Here is a 26646-nt window from a genome sequence, read left to right on the forward strand (position 1 = left end):
AGAGTAATGGCCGTGGTAAGGTAAAAGGCTCCCAAGGTGGAGATGGGGTAGAGGCAGAGAAGGGCGGAACGGCTCTCCCGCCCACACGGTGGGCACCTCTCACGTAGCGCAGGGCCCAAGTCTTCATCTTTGTGGTCCCAGAGCCCAGCTCTGAGCCTGCCACAGTAGGCCCGGGGTGGAATGACGGAAACCAGGAAGGCGCATCCACCTCCCAATCCCCATGTGTCGCAGGATTGTGCGTGGTCAGAGAAGTGCAGGACGTTCCAAGAATGGATGACCCCGCGGTCACACTGATGGCTCTGTTCAGGGGACAGTCCTCCTTCCCCCCAGGCCTGATTCTCAGAAGGGCAAGAGCCCGGCGGCTCAATCTCATCTCCGCTCCGTACTGGTGACAGCTCCAGGGTTGGGCTCGAGCGCCACCAGCCTCTTTTGGCCTATCCGGTTGAGTCTCAGCCCCGGCGGCCGGGCCCTCTGTGACTAAGGTGGGGAAGGGCCCGAGAAAGCGGCCGTATCCGAGATAAAAGCAGCAGCAGCAGGGGGCGCCAGGGCGGCTGCCAACCTGACCCATGGAGGTAGGACATGTGCACAGCTGACCCCCATACTCTGTGGAAGCCAACCTCGCCGGAAGCCAAGGGAGCCCCCTGAGCGGGGCGGCGTCGCGCGGGCAGGAGCGGAGCCACGCGGGGCCACGAGGGCCCCCGCTTCCGGCGTCCGCCGCCCGGCCCAGCGCCAAGCGCTGCATTCGGAGCCTCGCGCCCTTCCACAGCAGTTGCTCACTCGGATGCAGTGGGTCAGTAGCAGCCTCTCCAATGGGAGCCAGTCGGCGTCCCGATGTCCCAGCGTGGCCTTTACTGAACAGAACCAGGTGACCACCCTGCTGGTGCAGCAGCTCACGGCAGATGTGGCAGCTGTACGGGGCAACGTCCATGCGGAGGGTGGCTTCCAGATGAAGATGTATGCCCACGGCTTCACCCCTGAGGAGCTGGTGGTTCAAGTGGACGGCGGATGCCTGATGGTGACTGGCCGGCGGCAACTGGAGGGCTGTGACCCGGATGGGAGCGGCTTCCGCGTGGCGCAGAAGGTGCACCAGCAAATGTCATTACCACCGGACCTGGATCCCGCCGCCATGACTTGCTGCCTGACCCCCTCTGGCCAGCTGTGCGTCCGTGGCCAGTGCCGGGTGCTGCCTTCCCCTGAAGCCCAAACAGGACCCGCCTCGAGACTCAGGAGCAGTGGCTCTAAGAAGGGTTCCAAACTAGCCTGACCCAGTAAACCACCACCGTAGTGAGCAACACAGCTTCAGAGTCTGTGGTCGTTTCTTGGGGCTGGAGTCAGAGGGGGAGGTAGAACAAAGGTAGAGGGAGGCCAGGTGGAGGGCCCAGAGGGGCAGGAAAGGCACCTCAAGGTGGTGGTCCACGATAAATCTGGCCCCCGGGAAGCTGGGGGGAGAGTGGGCAGTGTTGTTTTACTCAGCTCAGCTCACTGCTTGGACCAGCAGCCCCAGCAGGGAGCAGCAGAGGGCCAAAAGGGCCCCAGCATCACTTGACTCCAGAACCAGCAGAGGGCCCCCCGGAGACTAGGGAGCAGCCGGCTTGGCCCCAGTGTGGGGCTGCCGTCTTGGCCTTATGACCAGTCCAAGGTTCCAGAGGTCGTCGGTGTTCCTTCCTCTTCAGAGAAGAGGGTGAGAGGACCCCGTCTCTCACGAGCCTAGTACAGACTAATCAAAAACCCCAAAGAGGTTGTTTCTGGTGTTCAGAGACCAACTATTTTCAAATACAGACTGCACATACCCCAATATAATCTGGAGGGGCTGGGGGAGAGGCAAACGCAAGACCCTCAACTTCAACCTTGCTGAGATTCAGCCCCAGCTCACTCTTACCCCACTCCACCCAGTTAGAGCTGGTAACAGCTGGCCTCTTTCTCTTGGTTACCATGACCACCAACATCCCCTCACTTTAAACTTTTTGTTTAACAAGATTTAGAGGTTCATTTTAAATTAACTTCAAGTAAGCTAGAGAGGCTACGGTCTGATAAACTCTGCCAGAGAAAGACAAGGAAGACAAGCGGGAGGTCGATCGATCGGCTGACTATATTGACAAGATACTGATTGGTTACATGTTGAAGAAAACATACAATACAAAATACAGAAAAAGTTGGTTCCATCCCCTCCCACTACCCCCCTTACCCCCCACCCCCAAATACTCATCATTGTGATTTGGTCAGAACAGGGCTCAGAGCCAGAGGTCAGGGTGACCAAGGACGAGGGGGAAGGGGGCTGTGGGCAATGGGTTCGTGGCTGTCACAATAATGCTGTGGTAATGCTGTGGGTTCTCTCCCAGCTGTGAGTCAGGGGGTGGGGAGGGGACGCTGCAGCCTGATGACAGCCAGCTGAGGGAAGAGCTGCCTCCCCCTTCCCTGGCCCCTAGGGCCTGCCCCATCACCCAGAACGAAGCGCACTCCAAACACAGTAAGGATATGGATGCTCTTGCTGAGCCCGCTAATCAGCAAGAGGGAAAGAAGGGTAACTGCTCCAACCCCCGCCTCCCCATACACCAGGGTGGGGGGAACAGGGGCATGTGGCTACTACCGGCAAAGGAAGAGTGGGAGAGCAGTAGAAAGGGCAGAGTGGGAAGAGCAGATCATATATATTAAAAAAGTGACTTAAGACTTAAAATTGAATTAGTATTTGTACAGAAAGGTGCAGGTGGAATAACTCACTCCGGCCTATGATCAAAATGATATGGAGAAACCATGGTGGGCCCCTCCCCCTGCCCCCCAGTGGTGGCCCGAGTCGGTAAGTGCGATTGGTTAGAGTGGATTCCAGTCGGGTCGTCGAGGCGGAGGAGGTGGGGGCAGTGGGCAGGTAAGGGGGGCTCAGTTGCTGCAGCACTGGCTCCGGCTGGCAGGGTTGTTCTCCTGGAGGTCCACTCCTCGGTTCCGGCCCGGAGCACAAGCTGTATTCTGGGGCTCGTTCTTGGGAAGCTTCTTAGCTGTTTGGGAGACGAGGGGGAAGATGGGTGTTTGTGGGGGAACCCTAGTACTCTCCCAAGTCCACTTGGGTACCACCCAATCAGTGATAACCAACATCCTGATGGATGTGTGTTCTACGTGCCAAGTACATTTTGGGTCTTTCAGGAAACTGAGGCAAAGAGGGGTTAAATAACTTGCCCAGGACCACAGAGTTACTAAGTGGTAGAGCGAGGATTCAAACCCACACAGGATGACTCTAGAGCCAAATGAGCCCCCCCAAAAATCCTAAGAAGTGGGTAGGGGGCTGGTGATGTACAGCTTTAGGTGGGTGGTACGTTGCAGGGTCAGGAAGTGAAGTGGTGAGACTTTGGCCCAGGCTTTAGAAACTTCTGGAGTGAGCTATCTATATCTGAGAGTCAGATGAAAAAGAAAACAATTTTATCAAAGTATCAAAAATGGTAAAAGATCTGTTGGTGAAGGGACCCCACAGACCTACTATAGAACAGCAGGCAAGTAACACACCCTGGTTGCGGGAGGGGAGCCGAGGCAACTTACCTATTGCCATGAAAATTTCATTCACGTTCATTGCAGTCTTTGCTGATGTCTCCATAAACAGCAAACTGTTGTCCTCTGCATAGGCTTGTGCTTCCTGATTTGGATGGAGGTGAGAAAGTGGGTGGGAGGGAAACACTGACAGTTGGCAGGGGCTGAGGCCCAGGATAAAAATCTTCCCTGATCACAGTGTCTTCCACACAACAGAGACAACACAGGGGTTTTCAGGCCTAAGGCTCCCCTGCTCTGAGTTCCCCACTTCACATACAGCACCTCTCAGCTCACACACGTCGGCAGAAGTTTGACTCAGGATCTCCATAGGCCCATTCTGCCTTCTTGCTCTTCAAAATCACTAGGCTAGGAAATATTTCTAGAAAGCTATCCTACAAATACACTTGCACATTTGGACAAAAGTATGTGGATGTCGACTATGGCACTATTTCCAGTCTTTTGCAATTACACACAACCTAGAAGTCCATCGGGTGGGGAGGGGTAAAAAAGTTAAGTATATAGTATGTAAAGAAAGGGATTCATACGCTTGTGCATGTTTCCAGAAAGACAAGAAACTGCGAGGAACTTGGGGGAAGGGAGATTGAGTTTCTAGGGTCAGAGACCCAAATTACATCCTGTATACCTTCTCGTGCAGTTTAAAATCTCCTATGTGCACATATTACCTGAAAAAGTCTGTCTTTTTCACCGTTTCGTTAAAAAGCCAGTTCATAGAAAAAATTAGCTGAAGCTTCTGCTATCCACATGCACACACACCCCACCACCACTGACAGAGAAGGCGGAGTGGTGGACGGCATCCCCTTTAGGCCCAGGCTCGAGCTGTGAGGGGACAGCAAACAGAAGCTCCCCTGTGGCCGCCCAGCGCAGCCCTTCACGAAGCCCGAGCAGCCTGGGGAAGCCGAGTGGAGCTGGCTCGTCCTCCCCCCGAGCCTGGTCCGTCCCCCACCTGGAACTCCACGGCCCTCTTGCTGGCCAGGTCGGCCTTGTTGCCCGCGAGCGCGATGACGATGTTGGGGCTGGCCTGCCTCTGCAACTCCTTCACCCAGTTCTTGGCCCGTGCAAACGTATCCTGGGGAGACAGGGCCAGAGCGTCAACAGGACGGAGCAGGCATTCTGCCCAGGGCTGTTCACTGGAGAAGCTGGCGCTGGCAGAGAAGAGGTGTCTAAGATGTCACCACCCTGAAGATTCTGGCGAGACACCCCCAAACACCAGAGGAAATGTGCCCACCCCCCATTCAGGAACAAAGGGTCGAGAAGCAAGGGAAAATCTTTACTGTGTTGGTGATGTCGTAGACCACGATGGCAGCCTGGGCCCCCCGATAGTACATGGGGGCCAGGCTGTGATACCGCTCCTGTCCAGCTGTGTCCCAGATCTCAAACTTGACTGTTGTGTCGTCCAAGCAGACGGTCTGTGTGAGGAAGGCCGCTGGAAGAGGGAGGGCAGTGTTACCAGGTGCAGAGGGGCCGAGGAGACACCCTCACGTATCTGCACTGTGCCATCCAGGCTCTGGCACTTAGAAACCCGAAAACCCCCAACCCAGAGCAGCCGAGCAAGGCAGGCGGAGCGGGTGCTTCTGTGAGTCGAGGGGGCTGGGGGTTGCACTGGCTTTACAGACCCAGCCAGGCAAGAGTGGGAGGAGAAGGGAAGCCTGCTTGTACTTCAGCCATTTCAGGAGCCCTCTCTGAAGGACAGCGGCAAGGGGCAGGAAAGGGAAAGTCTAGGAGAAACCTGGCTCCAAGCACAAAAGGGTGGGCCCTCGCTCCTCCTCCTCCTCCCTCCGCTCAGAGAACAGGCCTAGTCCCTCCGTCTGCTCCAGCCCAGGGGCACCGCTGGCCTTCGGTGTCCTGAGGACACTCACACACACTCAGCCACGCTGGGGAAGACTGAAGTACACGCCCGTGCTACTGCCAGGCGGGGGCTGGGTGGCCGGCTTCCCACCGCCCCTGCCACCTCCAGGCACGCTGGCTAGCCGCCACCCTCGGCTTTGCCCTCGACTTTATTCCTGATTGGCTCGACCTTCAGGGAACACAGTGACCCCATCTCTGGCCTGAGGAGGCAGGGGAACACACGGCACTTGTGCACGTGCTTCAAAGGAGTCCCGCAGCTGGGACTGGCAGGTGGGAGTCCCAGCAGAGGATCCCGACGGCTCTGTGCAGGAAGCCCGCTCTCCGTGTCGGCCCTCCCCCCTCCTCCCCGCCGAGGGGCCTGGGGCACCGCCTCACTTCCCCTCTCCAGCTCCTGACTCGAGTGCTGAGGAGGCAGCAGATGACTGCTGACACCGCCTATTTTGTTTCCAGCTGCCTGGAAACCTCCTACCAACCAAGAGGGTAGAAAAAGGATGACTCAAGCCCAAGGTCGGCCCCAGCCCCTCGGGGTGTGTACTGGCACTGAGGCAGGAGGCTGAGTCCAGACCCTCACGTGCTAAATGCTGACCACTGGGAAATCAATGACGGGCTCTGAGATCAAGAAGGGGTAAAGGGCAGCTTCAGAAACACCACCCCACTCACGAGGCCATTTCCCCATTCTGGAACGTGGGGGAGGCTGGGGTAGATGCACTGCCTGGCAGGGGTAAGAAGAACCCTCAGAGAGGCAGACGCAGCCTCTCCCTCCCCAGGCCAGTGGAAGGGTGTACCCGGCGCCACACAAAGAAATCAAGAGGTAGAACCAGGAGAGGAAGGCAGTTTTCGACTCTCAGCTAATTCCCACTAGATGCTTGTTGGGACTCTGACATGGAGACCAGCTGCTGGGTTTGATTCCAGGGCCCAGATGAGGCAAGGTGCTGCTGCCCCAGGCATGCTTAGCCTCTGGGCAGTCAGCTTCCCTTCTCCTCAACGCCAAGGCATCTCTTCGACTTCCCTGAGGCCACCCCCTCTCCCTCGGGCCCACTCACCTCCAATTGTGCTCTCCTGGTACTCGTGGAATTGACCCTTGACAAAGCGGAGGACGAGGCTGGATTTGCCCACTGCGGACTCCCCCAGCAGGACCAGCTTAAACTGACAGATCTTGTTCCCAGCAGCTGGTCCGTTGGGTCGTGCTGCACCTCCCCGACCCGCCATGGCCCGTCCCGCTGCAGTGGTGCCGGTGAGCGTGGGGGCGGGGGCCAGCGCTGTGCGAAGAGGCACTTAGTGGGGAGGGGCCTCCAACTGCAAGGGAGAAATCCGAAGTGCTGGGTTAGGCCAAAGACTGCCACCCAGTGAGCCCTTCCTAAGCCACAGGTCACTGCCCTGCCCTGATGACCTGGCTGACTGCCTCCCCTCTCCCTAACCCCCTGCCCGGCTTCTCCGCAAGTTAGGACACGAGCCCTAACTAGGCTGTACCACACATCTCCTGGCCCTACGGCCGTCCGACAGTAAAGGGAAAAGTGGTCTCCCAACTCTAGGCTCACAGTTCTGAGCAAACACACTGACTTCCCATCCCCAGATATGTACATTCACATACAAATAAACACCCACAGGAGAGGAATGGGCATATGCCAGCCTGGTGACAGTTAAGTCAACAGGCAACACAGGGTACCAAAAAATGGCTCAGGAGACGCTAGGATCTAGCTCAACAAACAGTGGACCTGCGGTCTGATAGCTCAGATCACAGCCTGCCTCTGTGCAAAGCCAGAGTGGGTGGTGAGGCCAACCAGGGAACGGGGAGTCCCGGTGGGAAGCTCCTCAGACAAGGTGCTCGGCCAACCTCGTGGGCACTCAGGGACCAGGGCCGGGCCAGGTGCAAGTCGTTATCAAAAGAGCCGTTTTATCCTGCCATCTCCGGTCTCAGTGTGAGGCTGGAATCAAAGCCTTATTTCACTCCCTCATCCTGAGCCTCTTCCCCCCAGCTCTCTCATTTTTGATGGGCCAGAAGTCTCACACACATTAAAAAACCAAACACACACAAAACCAAACACACACCACAGCCAGCGAGCTCTGCTGGCAGTCAGAACAGCTGCCAAATTTCCCTTTTAAATAGAGACCTCAGTTCCATTCTCCACTGGCAGAGGCAGGGCTGAGGGAGGACGAGGGGGAGGTGTGGGAGGGCGGAGACAAACACGGGTACCAAGACCAAGACCTGCACACCCGGCAGCTGGTGTTCCTGCACTGACATCTTAGTCACTCAGTCAGTGGTACCTTCGGAGGCGCCAACTTTTTTTTTTTTTAAGTTTTGGAACTGCTAAGGATGAGGAGGCTATCTCTAGAAGCCTCTAGAAGACTTATACTAAAAGGTATCAGAACGTACACAGAATGTTTGACAAACGAGCACTGTGAGTAGGTACTGTGTCCTAAACACGTTGTGCGGCATTTGAACCTAAGCTGAGAAGAAAAGGTTTGGATGAGACTGCCCTGCGCAGAATAGAGTCTATGCAGGAAGGGTCTTCGGAGCAAGACAGCCCTGACCTGCCCCTGAGCGCGGGGAGCGCGTTCCCAGACAGTCAAAGGACGGGGTGTGAATGAAGAGGGGAACGTTTGTGGGAAGCAATGGTCTGTGCTCATGCGAGAAGCAGGCACAGAGGGCTTGCTTTGTGCAACCTCAAATCGTTTCTCCACGTCCAAGTTCTCCCAGCAACTCATTTAAAAAGTGAGCTTCAGGAAGAGTGATTCACTAACCAGGAACAACAGTTTCCTTTCTGGACGTCACTAAAGGAAAAGAGGTTTGAAGCGGGGGCCACCTATTCCCCAAGAGTACAAGGAAGGAAGCATGGGGGGGGAGTGGAATCTCAATTAGTGACAAGAAATGCCAGTTTTGAAATATTTTATAGTTTAAGATGCTTTCTCTTTTCACCCCGGTCAGTGATGTTGGCAAGATTCTACACCATGGCCCTTGAGGTGAGGTCTGTGCTTTTGGCTTCTTTGCTGCCTTCCTCTCTATGTTCTGGACAAACAGGGAATTCAAAGAGCGCTCACCAAATGAAATGATTTTCAGAGACAACTAACATTTACTGAACAACTGCACAACCATTACCTCCTTTAAGCTTTAAAACCATCTCCCATTTTTCAGATAAACAGCCTGCGCTCAGGTGTTAAATGCCCTGCTCAAGGCCACCCAGCACATGGTGACGCCAGTCATCCTCCCGGCTGTAGGAAGAACGGTGGAGGCAACGCCCACCCTCTGTGTTTGGTTTCGGGCTGCTGGGTGAATGAGACTCTTTTTGTGGCAGCAGCTTTGCTGGCCCAGCAAGGGCTGGCTCTGGCTGACAGTCACAGTGATCTTGTAGTCCCTGTGTATTCCTGCCACCAGTGGGAGGAGTCGCCCAGGGCCAGGCCAGGCCACAGCAATGATGGGAAACCACGATGGAATTACAGGTTGGTTATTACCACGAATCCACGTGACACATAATCTTGGCCGGCCAACAGAGTGTGGCTGGGGCACTGGAGAAGGAGGTATGAATGAGTGGGGTGAGGGGAACAGAGGTGAAGACTCTGATTCCAAGAAAACCAAAGCAGCTGGGGCTGAGGGCCACTGGGGTAGGAGATAACCAGCATCTACAAGTCAAGAAAAACAGAGGTAACATCTAAGTCTCGTCCCTATCAAACCAGTGGGTTTCCAAACCTGCCCAGACAGAATCTGATTTTTTAAACAAGCCAGAAGAGACAAATAACTTTCATGCAGCGGTTCTCAACCCTGTCTGCACAACAAAATCACCTGTGCAGCCAGCCCCTGGAGATCCGAAGAAGGTTTGGAGAAGGGCCTGTGTCTGCATTTCTTAAGCGCTGTTAGGTGCTCCGCCTGGCGCAAACTGCCTGGTGACATGTTCTGCCTGGATGCTGGTCCTGCCTTCCACAGATACCTGAGCAGGCACACACAGCATTTTTTTATGGCCTGTTGCCTCGTGGTTTTCCTGGACCCACTTAGTGATCACGTGAGCAGAGATCTTGAACCTTCCCAGACAATAAAGCACAGAGGAAGTTGATTCTGCCATGAAGGGCACATGGAAACATGGAGGTGCCTCAGACAGGCAAAGGCCACACTCAGAGCCCCAGGAAGCCCTATGTCCTCCCCTCCCAAGACTGGGAAATCAGAGACGGAGCCCCTGGCAGGTGGTAAAGGTGAATTCACTGAGCTTGCCTGCTGTCTGGGGGAGGCAAGCCCACTGTGGGACTCTTGCCTCCTGAACCAGCAGCTAGAATTACCCACAGGCGCAGTCAAATGATGGAATTATAACCCAAAATGGCACAGTAAAAGTCTTCGTTTTTTTTAATAATTTTTTTTTTGGCCATACCACGTGGCTTGCAGGGATCTTTGTTCCCCGACCAGGGATCGAACCCGTGACCCCTGCATTGGGAGCGCAGAGCCTTAACCACTGGACCGCCAGGGAAGTCCCCAGTAAAAGCCTTCTTTCAGACCAAAATCCAATTCCCTTTAAGAGCTAAAGCTGTGGTCAAAGTTCCTTATAAGATACAGAATAGGCAAAAAATATATATATTTTTTTAAAAACCAGTTTCTCCAGCACCAGGAAAAACACACGAGTGGGATGAATTTCCTCCCGGATATTTTCATGAAGCTGCTGAAATGGGTAGAGCAGCACCTCGAGGGCCCCTCCTTGCCATGACCCACTCCACCACGCTCCAAATCAGAAACCTGGTTTCTTCAGAGGCCACGAGAACAAGCACCACTCCCAACCTCACGTCTTCACGGGAAACGGGAGAGAATTCGAGGACAGGGGCATCCTACACCTTTCCCCACGGGGCACACGAAAGGGCAGAAGGGATCAGAGCTCCTAAACACTCTGGCCCGTGAACAGGCATAATGGGCACATGCCCAGCCCATCCTGGGGCCAAGGGGCGAGAGAAAGAGGAAAGAAGAGCAGGACGCTGCTCTTCCTTGCTGTGGACACTGTAGGTCAGTGGGTTTCAAACTTTTTTCATCAGAATCACCCAGGGCGTTTAGAGAATAAGCCTGACCAACTGAATCTAGAATCTCTAGAGGTGCAGCCCAGAAATCAACGTTTTTAAAACAAGTTCCCCAGGAATTCCCTGGTGGTCCAGTGGTTAGGACTGGAAGCTTTCACTGCTGAGGGCCCGGGTTCAATCCCTGGTCAGGGAACTAAGATCCCACAAACCGTGCGGTGCGGCCAAAAAAAATAAAATAATAAAATAAAATAATCCCCAAGTGATTCTAGGAGGCTGATTTAAGCCCAAGAGCTGCAGTTGACACAGGAAGGAGGGAGGAATGTGAGAAACAGAAAGGCATCCCCCAGATGGGTACTGTGGACAATCCAGGTGGATGAGGCTGGGGACGGAGACGGGTTCTTGACTTTATTCAACACCTGAAGCCTTCTCCAAGATGCGACATGCTGCTGGAATGTCGCCCCTCCCCCCAGCCTCCACTCGAAATGTTCACCTTTCTCTTCTCTAATCCATGGAGTCACCCACTTCATACTCTTTGTCCTTCTGGTAAAGAGTGAGCAATTCCAGCTGGTGGGTGTCTCTCGTGCTTCCTGTTTGCTTCGGAGACTTCCTCTAGCTGAAGAGTCCCGGCACAGCTTGGATAGTAAGCAGATTAACGAAACGAACCAGATTTCGTTTTGGCCAGAGGCTGGTCTGCTCTAGACTTGCTCACTCAAGGTTAGCCTGGGGCCGCCTGGGACCAGGACAGGGAGAGGAGGGGGAGGGCGTGGTGCTGAGAGCCCAGCAAGCCCGCCCAGGGCCCCTGGAGGCGGTTCTGGCCAGTGGCTCCTCAGCTACACTTTACTCTGGATAAAAGCATTCCTGAATATTTAACACCCTGAGAGTTCGGCAAGAGGACATCAGAAGCAACCTGTTAGCTTAAAGAGAATAAATGAACAAATCAGGGGACACAGGAGAGGTAATTAGGTTCAAAAGCTAAGGTGGAAGACATTAAAACGCTCAGAACAGCAGGGGAGATGATTTACCCATAGACTCAAGAACACAGCTCGTCCTCAAAGGGGAAAACCACCACTACTGGCACCCAGGACCACAGGGCAGACTCACAGCAGGACTACGCAGGCCTCGAGCTGGTTGCAGAGACAGAGGAAAGAAGAATCTGAAGCAACACAAGCCAAGAGCCCCATGAGGTCCCCACGTTCCTTCCTAGCACAACTAGCAGTCAGGACTTGGGAGGCTGAACTGGGTTTGGTTAAAGCCTGGCTCCACCGTTTATTAGTTGAGTGACCTTGGCCAAGGCAGATGAGTGACTGCTGTCAGCTTCAGTCCCTTATCTATAAAATGGTATGTACTTAATACCAATCACACAGAGTTGTTAAATGAAACAACACATAGCGTGCATGGTACAGTACCCCCCTGAAGATGAGGTACTAACGAACGGCAGGGTTGTTATACTACTAAGAGCCTAACTAAGTAGCTTTGACTCACTGGTTGTCAAAGCGCAAAACTCCTCTTCATAATTACAGAGAAGGAGATGGAGGTGAGGTGAGGTGAGGTGACCTGCCCAGGGTCACAGCCAGGTGGTGGCAGAGCCCGAGCCCAGGACTCATAACTCCAGCAAGGCTCCACCATCAGAGATAGAAAACCCAAGAATATTAATAACGTCATCACATCCACTAAGAATAATGAGGCCACCACCTTCCGTCTATGCTTTAATAAAATATGGCTTTTAACTATGGGAAAAGGAGTTTGTATCAAATTTAAAAAACACGCTGCTGGATGGAAAAGTTCTATATCTTGATTTGGGAAGTAGATACATGGATGTCTACAAATGTAAAAATGCACTTAAGATTTGTAAGCTTCGGGACTTCCCTGGTGGCACAGTGGTTAAGAATCCGCCTGCCAATGCAGGGGACACGGGTTCGAGCCCTGGTCCGGGAAGATCCCACATGCCGCGGGGCAACTAAGCCCGAGAGCCACAACTACTGAAGCCCGCGCGTGCCTAGAGCCCGTGCTACACAACAAGAGAAGCCACTGCAGTGAGAAGCCCGCGTACTACAAGGAAGAGTAGCTCCCACTCACCACAACTAGAGAAAGCCTGCACACAGCAACAAAGACCCAACGCAGCCAAAAATAAATAAATACATTTATTTATTAAAAAAAAAAAAAGATTTGTAAGCTTCACTGTATGTAAGTTACATGTCAATAAAAAGGTTAAAAATGCTGCTGGTATAGAATTTTGCATACAGTAATGAAAAATTAAAGCTTAATATCTAATGATATTAATAATATCATGATGATATTATCATGATAATGATACCAATCTAGCTCCCCTGTACATAAAATATTTTCTGTCTTAGTATAAAAAAATTCAGAGTAAAGACTGTGAAAAAGGGGCTTCCCTGGTGGCACAGTAGTCAAGAATCCGCCTGCCAATGCAGGAGACACGGGTTCGAGCCCTGGTCCGGGAAGACCCCACATGCCGTGGAGCAACTAAGCCCATGCACACAACTTCTGAGCCCGTGTGCCGCAACCACTGAAGCCCGCGCGCCTAGAGCCTGTGCTCCGCAACAAGAGAAGCCACCGCAATGAGAAGCCCGTGCACCGCAAGAGTAGCCCCCGCTCGCCGCAACTAGAGAAAGCCCATGCGCACCAACGAAGACTCAACGCAGCCATTAAAAAAAAAAAAAAAAAAAAAAGACTATGAAAAAGATGATGTCTGAAATAGAAGAGGACCAAAAGAGAACAAAGACACCCAAACAAATAAGGGGCAAGATAGCAGGATTCAGCATAAACAAATGTGCTTGCTGCATACATATTAAGAATATATTTATTGTTTATACTTAACTGTGAGCTAAAGAATTTTAAAGTTGTTTAAAGCTTCATGATAGTAAAAAGAGAAGCCGAGGCTTAAGTCTTTTCAGCAGGGAGAAAGAGGTTATGATGGTGTGATGCTCTGCACTCCCCAACCAGTCCAGAGCGTATCTACAGAGGGAAAAGGGGTTTAGGGGTGGAATCAAAGAGAGGGGTGTCTTCCCGTGTGACCAGGACTATGGAATTGCCACACAGAGAGCCTGTGTCTCACCTGGAGCGTGTCACAGAAGAAGCTGGGCCCTGGAAGCCAGAAGCTTAACAGTGCAGGTTGAGATTTGGGGAGAACGCTGACGGGATGTGTCGGGCCAGGGCTGTAGCCTCTTCCCACCAGTAGGTAGGGGGCTTAGGGGAGACGGCAGCAGGAGGGGATGGGCATGCTGCCTTTACAGAGCCACAGCAAGACAACTCCCTTTCCAGGGGGAAGGGAGGGAAATCATCCCAGAGGGGGACTGAGAGTGAGAGGGGCCCCCTACCGCTGGGGCAGGCCCTTAAATCTGCCCCAGCCCGCCCAGCTCCCTTAACTGGGAGCAGTTTCACTTCACTCCCCTTTCAACAGTAAGACTCTACTAGGGCTGAGTGCCTAGACTCCTGCACCACAGTGACGCCTGTGAGCGTGGAGTCCACGAACTCCACCAACACCTGCAAAAGGGGCCAGTGTGCAGGGGCACCAAGAGGCTTAAACCCTGGATACACATGACCGAGTGGTCCTTGCCCGGTGTCCGGGCTGAACCTGGAGCTGTGCCAGGAGCAGCCAGGACAGAGCACAGCTGCTCCTGCAGCCCTCTCCCTTGTCAGGAAGACCGGCTGTGTCGCTCAGCATAGATGCCAGGCCGAGTTGGGTGGAAGCCACTCTTGAGGACAGACCCCCAGCCTCCGGGGGCCCTGCCCCAGCAAGAGCACCAAGAAATCCTTCTCCGATTTCCAAGCTGCTTTCTCAGCTCTCAACCACAGACGGGCTCCCTGGAGAGGCGGAGAAGCAGAGTCAGCGCTAACTTTCAGGCCCAGGATGAAAACCTCCAGTCCCTCTCTTCCTGTGCCCACGGGGAGGAAGGCTGCTGGGGGGCAGGGGCTTATCTACAGGGATCTGCTGACACAGCCTGGCCGGTGTGGCCGCCCGTACCATCTGTGGAAGGGCCCCGGGATTCAGGGGCAGCTCTAGGGTTCTCATTCACCGGCCCCGCTGGCCACAGAGGAGCCTGGCGCTTGGGTGGCGGGGTCATGGGGAAAGCCAGCCAGACAGCGGTCTGCCTACAGCTGCACCAGGCAAGGCTCGTGCTGCCTACTGATTCGAAGAGGCACCGGGGGGCTCTCGGCCCTACAAGTGCTACTCCTAAGAGCCTATCTCCCTAAGAGGGCCTGGCCTCCGGCTCAGCACACCTCAGCCAGCAAGGCTGTGGCAGACTCTCCGGCCCCATGTAGGGCAGCTCTCTAAGAAGCCTCAAGCAAAAGCCCAATTTGAAGTTTGGCACTTTCGGTGGCACAAACCCACACACGCACCCAGCTACAGGGTACGGGGTGCGGGGGGAATGGGACCAAGGCTGTGTGGTGGCTCACCTCACCCCCACCGCCCCAGCTCATCACCTGCTGGTGCCAGGGAGAACACAGAGAGAGCTGGACAAGGCTCAGCTTCTTCCCTGGCCACAACCTATACCTGCCACGGCCCCAGGACGCAGCACAGGTCATGTGGAAGCCAGTCAGGACGGCTGTAGGAGACCAGCTGACCCACAAGCCTCACGATTACTCTGTTTGAGCTGTTTATGCTCATGCAGTTACTATTTCCTGAGGCGGTGCTAACCAGGATCTCAACAATACAGGGCCCTTCGATCCCTCTGTCTTGGGAAGGTCTCTGCAGGGGCCAGGAGTACCAGCCTGGACAGCTGCTGCTTCTGCTGCTGCCCCAGGCCCAGAAAGACTCCAAGAACCTCTGCTTGAAAGTCAGCATCATCAGCAACACCTGTTTATCGAGCTGCTCACATCAACAACTGACACCTCTCACAAACCCTTCCTGTCTTTACAAAAAAAAAAAAGTCAGTTTAAGTTACCGCCCTCTTTGTTTTGCCCTCAGCTCCTAAACAGAGAGCACAGGGCAGAGGTCATGCGTCAGAGGCAAGCAGGGGAAAAGAGAATCAGGTATCAGATCTACCAAAACCAAATTCCTCCTGCTCAGACACCACACACGCTATGGTCAGAGGCTGCCCAACTAACAAGAAACAAGGTCAAAGTTCCTGCTGTGGGACCTGAGGGATGATGGCTGCTCTCAGGAGCCCTGGTGCCAAAGAACAATACTTTAGGCTGATGTTGTCTTTCTTAAATTTTTGTCGAACAAAATGTAGAAGGGTGAAGTGAAGAAATCAGGCAATGAATCGGTCTCAACAGGTTTCGATGAATGAATCACACTTCTACTTCATAGCCCCAAATTTTCATGACTGTTGTGGGTGGCAAGAGGTTGAAGAACTTGGGGGCTTGAGGGTTGGGAATGAGAAAGTGAGAGAAACTAAGGGCATGTTGCAGATGAAACGATCATGCTACAAAATTCTCAAAGGCAGACTATGGGTTTCCCTTTAACAGCACATAACATCAAACCTGACACACAGTGGGTGTTCATAAATGTGGTGAACCGAGCCTGCGGTGTAGGTACAGCCCGCTTAGGTCTGGCAAGTGAACGGGGCAGCTGAAGCCTTCAATACACATCCATCCGCCAGACGGTTTGGATCCCCTAACAGAGCCATAGCCCAGTGGAGGAGACACCTCGCCACCCCAGACAGGACCTCTTAGGTTCCTTCTACACAGGGGTGAAGAGCACGAGTGCTGGAGTCAAACTTCAGTTCAAGTCCTGGAGCCACCACTTCCTAGGGTGACTCTGTGTTGTGTCACTAAACCCATCTCCTCCCGTGTAAAACAGAGAGATTAGCACCACCCATCTCCCAGGGCTGCTGGGTAAAGGATGCACTGAAGACTCTCAGCAAAGGGCCTCGTTCAGAGCGAGATCTCGATAAATAAATGTTCGCGGCGGGGAAGTCCCTATGAAGTGGATTCCTCAAATAAACGTTCAAACACTATTTATTCACGTATTGCTTTTGCTTCCAGTTTCCCTGAACCCCATTCCTCAGTGCCCCTCATTTGGAAAGAATGCTGACTAGGACAACAGCTCTAGTCTGAATATTTCTGTCCCTCTCCCAAATGCCTATGTTGAAATCCTAATCCCCACTGTGATGGTATTTGGAGGTGGGGCCTTTGGGAGGTGAGGCCATGAGGGCAGAGCCCTCATGATTGGAATTAGTGCCCTTTTAAAAGAGAATCTCAGAGCGCCCTTGCCCCTTTCATCATGTGAGGACACAGCAAGAAGTCGGCAATCTGCAACCCGGAAGAGGGAGGGCCCCCTGATCTTGGACTTCCAGCCTCCAGAACTGTGAGAAATAAATTTCCTTGTTTATAAGCCACCCAGTCTGTTGTAATTTTGTATAGCAGCCCAAACAGACTAAGACAACAACTTTCACCAGTGCCCTAGAAAAAGGAGCAGCTCACAGCTGACGTCCTATGTCCTGTCAACAACCATAACCTTGTATTCTCTGGAGACTGGCTTCCAAAGCCACAAGAATGGAGGGTGGGGACGACCACCATCAACCAAAAAAATCAACAATGAGTTAAAGCCCCTAACCAGGCAAATCAAGAACTCTTTAAAAAAAAAAAAAAAAAAGCCCTACAACACAAAACATCTTAAAGCCCAAATGCCGTTCCTTCCATTTCAAAGCCTCTTTCAGGAAAGGGAAGGAGTTCAGTGGTGGAGAGGGGGAGGGGACAGGACTAGGACAGCTGACAAAGACACCAGAGTTCCTTTTAAAAAACAAGGCTGCAAATGCTAGAGGTTTGGAAATTGGTGTCATTAATCACCACAGCCTTCGGAGCAGCTCGGAGAGCAATTTGATGACTAGGAGAGCAGCCAGGGTTAGAGAGGCCACCCACGCCCTCCCCCATGCCTGGGATGCTTCTGACAGAGCCACCTGAAGGGGACACACACGGAGCTATGAATAGAAGGCAAGAGGCTTGTAAACCAACTCCTGTTAAGATCCCAAGTTAGTGTTTCCAGCAGGGCTCAAGTTACACATCTTCATAAGGATGACAGTACAACGGAAGGATTTAAGCTATTCAATGATTCAGGATCACAGCTCAAAGTGACAGCCTGCACTGAGCCTGCCTGGAGCCACAAACCCTGCATGAACCCTCCCAAAGGGGAGGTCCGTTTTTGAATGGCAGCAAAAGAACGCTGGCCCAGACCACATGGACTCGCCTACCAGACCTGGAAGGTTTAGCTGGAGAACTTAGCACCTGAAATACTGAACGATTATGTACCTCACCTTCCCAACTGGATAGTAAACTCCAGAGTAAATACCAAATCCGACCATTTTTGGATCAGTCAAAAAGCATTAGGCAGGGGTAGGAGAAGTATGCAGAAGCAACCGCCTGCCATTGGGGTCCGCTCCCAGGAGTCTCCAGGGGTGGATTTCCCAGGCGCAGCTCCACCTCACCTACCTCTGGAGGCTTCGGTGACTACAACTAACCATCAAGAGGAGAAATAACGTAACTCCAACCACAAAACTCCATATCAACGTAACTGAGAGGAAGCGTTTACTAAAAAGGGAGTGGCCTTGGAGAGCCAGCTGATTCTAGGACCAGGGCAGGAAATACACAAGGTAAGCCTGGAGCATCTTGTAGCGCCAAAAAGTAAGGAAGTGCTAACAAAAATGAAAACGAAAAAACCCCAAGATGATGGGGGTAGGTCAAAGGGAGATGAAAGAGCTCCCAATGACCGAAGCTGGAACAATTTGAACAATAAAATGAAGTAGTACTGGATTATAAACCAAAGTGTAAAATAAATGCCCACGAGTTCATAGTGATATAAATAATTGAATAAATAAATGGGGGAGGATAGACAAATCTTTTGTGTACAAGAACTCCAAGTAATTCATGTAGATACCCTGCCCTGGAGGAGAGGAGCGTAACTCCCCACCCCTCAAGCGTGGGCTGCACAGAGGGACTGCCTTCCAGGGAGGACAGCACAAAAAGGGGGAGGGGAGACAGCGGAGAAGCCTGACAAACATCGCCTCAGGACTTCCCTGGTGGCGCAGTGGTTAAGAATCCATCTGCCAATGCCGGGGACACGGGTTCGAGCCCTGGTCGGGGAAGATCCCACATACCGCGGGGCAACTAAGCACGCGTGCCACAACTACTGAAGCTCACGCGCCTAGAGCCCGTGCTCCGTAACAAGAGAAGCCACCGCATTGAGAAGCCCACACACCGCAATGAAGACCCAGCGCAGTCAAAAAAAAAAAAAAAAAAAAATCGCCTCCACCGGGTGACCAAAGCTGACGCTGACAGTGGTAAGTCACGCTGATTGTACACACCCTTGATATGATGTGGTGAGAATGGCACTTTACCTCTGAGGTCTTCCTCCCACAAACCCATAGCCCCAGTGTAACCATGAGAAAAACATTAGACAAATCCCAATTGAGAAACACGCTATGAAATATCTGACCAATATTCCTCAAAACTCTCCAGGTCATCAACATCAAGGAGAGCCTAAGAAACTGTCACAGCCAAGAGGAGCCTAAGGAGACATGACTAAAGGTAAGACTAACTAAAGGTAACGTGGTGTCCTGGATGGGATCCTGGAACGGAAAAAGGACGCTAGATAAAAACTAAGGAAATGTGTGGGGTTTCCCTGGTGGCGCAGTGGTTGAGAATCTGCCTGCTAGTGCAGGGGACACGGGTTCGAGCCCTGGTCTGGGAAGATCCCACATGCCGCGGAGCAACTAGGCCCGTGAGCCACAACTACTGAGCCTGCGCATCTGGAGCCTGTGCTCCGCAACGAGAGGGGCCACGATAGTGAGAGGCCCGCGCACCGCGATGAAGAGTGGCCCCCGCTTGCCACAACTAGAGAAAGCCCTTGCACAGAAACGAAGACCCAACACAGCCAAAAATAAATAAATTAATTAATTTAAAAAAAAGAATCAATGTCTGATCATTGTTTTTAAAAAAAAAACAAAAAACTAAGGAAATGTGAATAAAGTATGGACTCTAGTTAATAATAATGTATCATAACTGGCTCATTAATTGCAACAAATGTACAATGTAATATAAGATGTTAATCACAGTGGAAACCAGGTGTGGAGGTTTGGGAGAAAACGCTACTACCTTTGCAATTTTTCTGCTGGCACCCCTTTCTTAGGCCCACCCTTATTCGAGAATGAGCCTTGTGCAGATATGCGAAGGAGCACCCAGGGACCAGAGCTGAGTTCACGTCCATAGACCCTTGCCCAGCCCTGACCTGGGGTCGGTGCTGCCTCACCACACACGGCTGCGGGGGCACACTGACCAGGTACACGTATGCTGGAAGGTGGTCAGCAGACCGTGGATGGCCAAAGCCATGCTGCCTTTCCTGATGAAACTGTGCCGGACACAGAGCTCTACCCTCTGGAAATTTAGTTTGTGACCTGTCTCCACCCCCTATATCGTCTGTACTGTAGCGTTCATCCTGTTTACCTGTCCGCTCTCTTATCTATGAGCAACTCTGCGGAGGATGGACGAAGAAATGGCTCAGGCTTTGGGATCGGAGGGACGTGAGCGTGAATCTCAGGTTCACCACATCTGCGTTGTGTATGTTAGAGGAAACGGGCAGGCGTTTGCTTCAAGGGGAGGTTTGAATGTCTGCCCTTTCCTTGGACAACCACAGCCTACCATGCTGGGTGTCACGGTGGGACTGGACACAGAGATAAAACAGGACACGATAGGTGCCCCCACAGGGCTCACACACTAGACAAGAAGGCAGACAAGGAGCAATGAGAGGAAAGCACAGGGAAGAGAAAAGCCCTCAGCCTCCTTCAAGGGAGGGGAGGCTTCACAGAGGAAGTGATGTTCCCACTGCGCTTTGAGAGGAAAGCTGGGAGATGCTGCTCCCAGGCAGGAGGTGGAGAAGGGCCTTCCACGCAAAGGGAAGAGCACACAGTTAGCCCAGAGACAGGGTGAGGAGGGATCCGAGCACAGACTTTCTCCCCCTGCTCTGCCACTCACTACGGAGTCCCCACCATAACCTGGGGACTGAACGCAGTACCTTCCTCCTGGGGCTGTTGTGAGGATCAAAAGAGAGTGCCTGGCACATCGGAAGCAAAACTCAAAAAGTTTAGCTTTTATTTGGATTATTGTTTCTGTATACAAGAGATGGGGATGTTTACTCTGAAAACTAATCCTTTATAGAACCAAACTATTAATGCAGAGAACTCCTTAAGAAATATTCCAATTCTCCCCTGCCAAGGCTCTTGAAAGCACTATTACCTGGGTTGGGGGACATCCTAGTTAACAAAGTCTACCTGAATCGGTGTTTCTCAAATGGCCCCAACAAAAGTATCCCGACTCAAGTTGGGGGAGAGAAAATGCAAACTTCCAGGAATCTGGGAATCGAACCCAAAGCAGCCTGCTGCAATCAAAATATTGTCCTCAAGTTTCCTGTTTTAGCTTAAATACATGCAAACTTTGCATTCCAGTCTATAACAGATCCAGGATTGTTTTGGTATAAAAATGTTGAAAACTGAGTAAGACTGAAGTGCCTAGAAGATGCAAAGATCTGTGGCTCTGAGTATCCACTGGGTCTGAGAACCCCAGTGGGAGGAGCACAGTCATGGTCTTAGCGTTCTCTTCAGTAAAATGGGAATAGAACCCACAACAATTCCGTTCACCATCTATGGAACAAGACAGTATGGGAACCATCCATCATAGCACCGAGCACCACAGTGAAAACTGGTAGAAATGTTGAATCAGAATCCTAGGGATGAATTATGATGTACCTTCAAAACTCCATGGACCTTGTGATTATCTATCCTGTGCCAGGGAATGGACTAGCTTTACCCTTTGTTTCTAATTCAGCAAGATATTTTGTATCTCCATTTCACTGGAAGAAAGAGAGGCTCAGAGAGGTCAAGTAACAAGCCCAAGGCCACGCAACTGGTAAATGAGGGAGTCCAGATGACAACTCAGGCCTGGTTGACTCTAAGGCTCTCATGCCTTCCACCCCACCACACCGCCTCTCTGTTTACCAGGCAAGGGTTAGAAGAAGAAGGGTCTTTCTGAGACATACTTGGTTGGTGGGGCTGAATTTAAATTTCTGACCTTACTCTGTGTTTCCATGTAAATTCTAGTGAAAGCAGCACCTGGTAGACAGCCACGTTCTTCCCACTGCAAGCAGCAGGCAGCCCCAGAGGAGAATCGCGGGGGCTAAGCAGAGGCCAGCTCCACCAGTTCTCTGTGCCCTCCACCCTGCCCAGAGGGACCCCTGAGTCCACTCACTTTTACTTTCATTTTCTAGCCATCTTGACTTTCAGGTTCCCAAGAAATTAATGGCATGCAGATGTGAGCAAACTCTCAGGCCCTGAAGAGTACTGACTTGGGACTCATAACTGCCATGGTCCCCAGAGGCAGAGGAGAAAGAAGACAGGAGGGTGGGGTAGGGCTGGGGAAGAATACTGGAAGCAGAGGAGGAGTGCCACTGTTGAGGAGGCTAAAGAATCTGCACCTGGGCCACTGCTTGCTCACAGACCAAAGGAGGACCTGCTATTAGGGAAGATGAGGCACATCTAATCCCAAGACCCAGCTCTATCATTTTCTAACTGTGTGATCTAAGACAATCTACTTAAATTCCTTCAGCAGCATCTCTTAAGTGGAGATACAATTCCCACAATCTCCCAGGAACACATGTGAGGAACACATGTGAAAAGAACTTGGCAACTTTAGACTGATTTATAAAAATTAGTTGTTACCACCCTTCTATAGTATAAAGGCAGAAAAAGACCCACTGGTTGTAAGAGGCAAGCAGGAGAGGAAGGGCATCAGAGGGGAGGGGCTTCTGTCCCACACACAGCCCTCCCTCTCTGCCAAGCAGTGTCAGATCTCTGCTTGGACTCTATAATCTGTGGATGCCAGAAGTGGCCACCTAACCACTCAGGGCACTGGTGCCTTCCTGTCTCTCTGAAAGGGATAGCTTCTCCTTCAAAAGCCTGCTTTAGAATCACAGCTGGGAGATCAAGTCCAGACAAAGAAGGTCCCCTCGGAAGGCTGGCCAGCCTCATCCTGGGACTCCCAAAGAGTTCCAGAAACTACAGCCCACTACTGAGGAGGTAAGTTTGGTCAGAGACCAATGGCCGGTGAGTAGGGGCACAGACTGACCAGATTAGACAAACTAGGTTGGCCATAGAAGTCTCCAACAACCCTCCAAAGAAGTCCAGAGAGAGAGAGCTTGTGATTCGACTGCTGACTCTAACAAGAAACTTTTTTTGTTGTTCCATAAAAAAATGAAAGGAGTGCATCCCAGGTTTAGCTCAAAAGTTTGTAGGAGTCAGACACTGGTGATTGTCCAGAAGAGGTCAAAAAGATCTCAAGACGAAACAACTTTAAGTAGCATCCAAGGGCAGTAAAGACGGCCCAGAACACTGAAGAGCTACAGAAATTCCCAAAGATAGCATGGTCTTCCCTCCCTTCCTCCACTGTAGATAGCAAGGGTCAGTCATGGCCTCAGAGTCAGGCTGCTCTCATTAAGGTGCAGTCTCTGGCCTGTACTTTGGCCACATAACAGAGAACCTCCCAGCTTGGTCTGAGACAGCAGCCATTTCACACACCTAAGTCCCAAGCAAGGGACAAGGATCAGATGTCAGTACGGGCTGTCTCTCGGAAAAGGTGGGGGGAAACAGCACTTTGTGGCATGTGTGGGAATTCCTTGGGCTACAAAAATTAGCACATTAAGGACCCAGAGGTGCGACTGTGATATCAAGTTAATCCTCTGCAATCTACAACTTACTTGATCAAGCCCAGAAGGGAATGGAGATAGACCCTAGGACTAAAAGTGGTGTGACCTGTTGATCAGGGAGGTGAGCGTGTGTGTTTAGGGTGGGAAAGAGATAGCCCAGGACTCTTCAGTTCCAGACTCCTTATTTTTGGTCTTTTTCCTCTTCTCTAAGGACCAACAGACAGCAGTCCCAAGAGGAGCAGTCCCTCTGAGGCAGCCTGGAACCACTCACGGGCTCTGGGAGGACAGAGCTGAGACTCCAGCAAGGCGGGAGGAGGAGGGGAGAGAGATGATAATGAATGGGCAGATCCACCCTGATCTATGTGATCTGTAGCTAGGATTGAGCAAACCTCAGCTAAATTGTTCAGAGGCAGGAAGAGCCAGAGATACACTCAGAGAACGACACAACACAACCAGAGGACAGGGCTGGGGGCTCAGGGGGCAAGGCACGGAGAAGACAGCTCATTCCTAAAGAGTGACCCAGACTTTAAACTCTGCTGAGATCCTGGGTGGCTCTCCGGCTTGAGGAAAGAGAGGAAGTTAAGGAGTTGTGGGAGCGGTCTCAGCCAGGACCCCCCCACCCCACCCCGCCCCAGCCCCAGGAAATCAAGATAAAATTCCTCTAGGGCTGGAGCGACAACTGTTTTTGTGGGACGGGACGGGGCGGGGGGGGGGGCGGGCTGGGGACAAGAGAGGCGACAGACAACACTCCTGGCTACCTCTAAAAGAGAAGGGGGACAAGCTCCTTCACACTTGACAAAGATTCCTCCAATTCTGGGAGCAGAGGGAAAGGAACTTAGGGTCTCTCCCTCCCACAACCGGACCGAGACAGGCCAGAGGACAGCCATAGGGGTTTCCCAAGGCTCACGAAGGGCAGGGAAGAGAAGGAAAGAAGAGATCCCCTCCGCTCTGGCTCGACGCCTGGGGAGCCCCTTAAGAGGGGGCTACGGGTCGGGGGAGGGGTCAGTATCCCCCTAAGCCAGGGTTAGGCGGGAGGAAGGGCCGCCCCGGAGAGGCTTCAACACGAACGAGACACTGGGTCCCAGGACAGGCACACTCACGGCGGCTCCGGGGCGGCGGCGTTACTTGGGGCCGGGGCTCGGACAGGCTCCGCTCCTCTCCCCCCGGCGGTGTCCCAGGCTCCGGCCTCCACTTCCGCCTTTCAGCCGCTCCGGATCCGGATCTCCACCTCCGACCCGCCCCTCAATACTCCCAGGCGACTGACAGGGCGGAGAGACCAATGGGAGGCACTCTTGGCCGACTCTCAGGCGGTCCCGGCGCGGGGTGCGGGAGAGGCGGGAGAGCGCGCGCGAAGGACGGCGGGACTTGTAGTTCGCAGCGTTGGGAGGAGCCGGTGGCCGCCTGGGACTTAGGCTTAGGGTGGAGCCGGCGGCCGGCTAGGCGGAGCCCGGCCGGGAACTCTTTAAGGCCAGGCCTGCCGACCGCGTCATCGCGGATTCCAGGCACCCCGAGGGGAGGCGTTTGGCGGAGCGTTGCAAGAGTGCAGAAGGCTGTGTGTGCAGAATTGGGAAAGGAAAAACATGGTGTGAATGAATATGCACGTAAGGCCGCGTGGACCATCCCTAAGCACTCGCTAACGCGGAGAAGCCCCTGTCCAAGCTTTCGGGCCAAGTCAGTTCTGGGAGCCCGACTGTTGGGGACATTCTGAGATGAGAAAGATGATGGAAGCGCTATAGAAAGGGCTCTCTGGGGGCTACTGGGTGGGATCACAGGGAGAGCTCTTGCTACCGCCCAGCCGTAAACCGGGACCCTCCGCCATTGGCTCAACCCCAACCTCCGCCCCTGCCCCTGCCTCTCTCCATCCCCAACCAGAACCGGCTCTTGTCTCTGATGCCAAATACTGAGCCAGACGACTTCTGCCTTGTCGCTCCCCATACATCCATAAATGCAGATTGGAACCACTTCTGTTTGTCCCCACTTTGCCCTTCCTATGGATCAGGACTATTTCTATTTTTTCTGCTCCCCTCAGTATGGATTAGGACCACTTCTGCTTCTGCCCGCCCCTGACCCCCCAACACAGACCAACATCTCCTCTGCTTCTGCATCCCACCCCCAGGGACACTACTCGGAACCTGTATGGAATCAAAGCTCTCCCTATAGACAGCTGTGGGCCTCGTTGCTATGACACCAGCCAACACCCATCATACTCTGGAGCCTGAGCTGGAGAATCGACCTGGCAACCTGTCTGGGACAACCTGCCACAAAGCTGCCCATATCTGGTCACCAGGGTGCCTCTAACATCCATAATACCCACCCCTGCAGTGATCATCAGAGAAGTGAAAGCTAAGAAAGAAGAGAGACCTTAGGAGAGCAAAGGGGATGGGGCAGAGCGGAATTCCTAGCAGGTTCTTGGCTGGTGACAAGGGCTTCCTCCAGACCCTGCTGTACCTAGCTTGCAACAGGTAGAGGATCGGTTAATGCAGGATTGGTGGGGAGTCCCATGGGCCACCTTTCCAGGACTGGAGGTGGACCTGAGTCAGGGCCCTTCCCACATACCGTGTCTGAATCTGTGGCTTTGACCAGGTTGGGGGGAGGGTGGGTGTAATGGGCCCATAGTGACTCATTAAGGTTTGTGCCTCATCTCTGGGGCCTCTGGTGGCGTGAACATGGTGCCAAGTGGATTGGTTGGCACCTTTGCCCTCCTAGAGACAGCAACAGGGCCCTGGGGTACTGTGGGGGAGTGACTATCATGTAGGTTCCTCCAAAGCCCTGGGGCTATCAGACCAACCTCCAGAAACAGCCAGAGCCAAAAACTACAAAAATAAAGAGTTTATTTCCTATCCAAAAGTGAGCCCAGGGTGTTGGGTGGTAAAGGAGAGCTGGAGACCGGGGTGAATTTTCAAGAAGTCAGGGCCCTGAGTGAGACCATATTGGAAGGGGGAGAACAGGTGTGGCTGAGGTCTGGGGGTGGGGGAGGGGGAGGAGTGCTGCTGGGACTGTTTCAAATTGCTGGCAGCAGAAGAGACCACTTTCAGTGTCGGCCTGCAGAGAGACAGAAACAAAGATGTTGACAGGCCCAGGCCCAGGGGTAGAAATAGACACTACTGGGCCCAAAAGGCACCCACTGGGGTAAAGGAACCTGGGAGCACACTCTAAGGCAGGGATTGCAAACTGAGATACCCATAGAGACCAGATAAAGAATTCAAATGAGGGAAGCTAGCTGGGTGTCAGGAGATGATCAAGGAATGTGGGGACTGCAAAGAAGTGGAGAGTGCAGGTCTCATCCAAAGAGGACAGTGGCCACCCAACACCAGCTGATTATTGCCAGGTGCGGCGTTGGCCCAGGGTCGCCAGATCTCCCGAATTTGTTTAGAGAAGCTGGAATATCTGGATTTCTATGTGAACTCTCCAGATTTTCAATGTGACAACTCATTCATATTTTGAAAAAAATGCTGTGAGAGTCAAAGAATACATATGTGGGGTCATCGGTTCATTTCCTATGTGAGCTGTGGGGTAAGGTGAGCCCCTCCAGCTTGGGCTGATGGTAGGAGGCCTAAGAAGTCTTGGGTTACTCAAATGTTAGCCAGGGGACTTCCCTGGTGGTCCAGTGGACTTCCCTGGTG

The 26646-nt window shown here is 52.7% G+C and overlaps 2 protein-coding genes and 1 long non-coding RNA gene across 4 annotated transcripts; 2 read left to right on the plus strand and 1 right to left on the minus strand.

Annotated features, from left to right (window-relative positions):
- The first annotated feature begins 131 nt into the window (after positions 1–131).
- On the plus strand, positions 132–2501 carry HSPB9 (heat shock protein family B (small) member 9). The gene has a single exon (XM_082442578.1). It carries the CDS (start codon positions 782–784, stop codon positions 1262–1264), a length of 483 nt encoding a protein of 160 aa, XP_082298704.1. The 5' UTR covers positions 132–781; the 3' UTR covers positions 1265–2501.
- A 160-nt stretch (positions 2502–2661) lies between these two features.
- Positions 2662–24282, minus strand: RAB5C (RAB5C, member RAS oncogene family). Of its 2 annotated transcripts, none has more exons than XM_082442573.1 (6): positions 24124–24282; positions 6423–6675; positions 4806–4957; positions 4478–4600; positions 3526–3619; positions 2662–2990 (listed from the first exon to the last, which is right to left on the minus strand). In XM_082442573.1, the coding sequence occupies exons 2-6, from the start codon at positions 6586–6588 to the stop codon at positions 2875–2877; spliced, it is 651 nt and encodes a 216-aa protein (XP_082298699.1). In that variant the 5' UTR covers positions 6589–6675; positions 24124–24282; the 3' UTR covers positions 2662–2874. The 2 variants fall into 2 exon arrangements, with proteins under 2 accessions (XP_082298699.1, XP_082298700.1); XM_082442574.1 differs by lacking the exon at positions 24124–24282 and adding an exon at positions 9158–9175.
- On the plus strand, positions 12872–19261 carry LOC309650805. The gene is made up of 2 exons (XR_014257738.1): positions 12872–18611; positions 18790–19261. It is a non-coding gene; the product is annotated as an uncharacterized lncRNA (long non-coding RNA).
- Positions 24283–26646: the final 2364 nt, after the last annotated feature.

This window comes from Balaenoptera physalus, assembly GCF_965194825.1.
Source record: "Balaenoptera physalus genome assembly, chromosome: 20".
NCBI lineage: Eukaryota > Metazoa > Chordata > Mammalia > Artiodactyla > Balaenopteridae > Balaenoptera > Balaenoptera physalus.

Coding starts and splice junctions, on each gene's coding strand:
- HSPB9 (XM_082442578.1), top strand. CDS start 782: ATGCAGTGGGTCAGTAGCAGCCTCTCCAATGGGAGCCAGTCGGCGTCC.
- RAB5C (XM_082442573.1), bottom strand. CDS start 6,588: ATGGCGGGTCGGGGAGGTGCAGCACGACCCAACGGACCAGCTGCTGGG. Junction 4,601..4,805: donor TCTACGACATCACCAACACA/GTAAAGATTTTC, acceptor CTGTCTCCCCAG/GATACGTTTGCACGGGCCAA. Junction 2,991..3,525: donor TGAAATTTTCATGGCAATAG/GTAAGTTGCCTC, acceptor TCTCCCAAACAG/CTAAGAAGCTTCCCAAGAAC.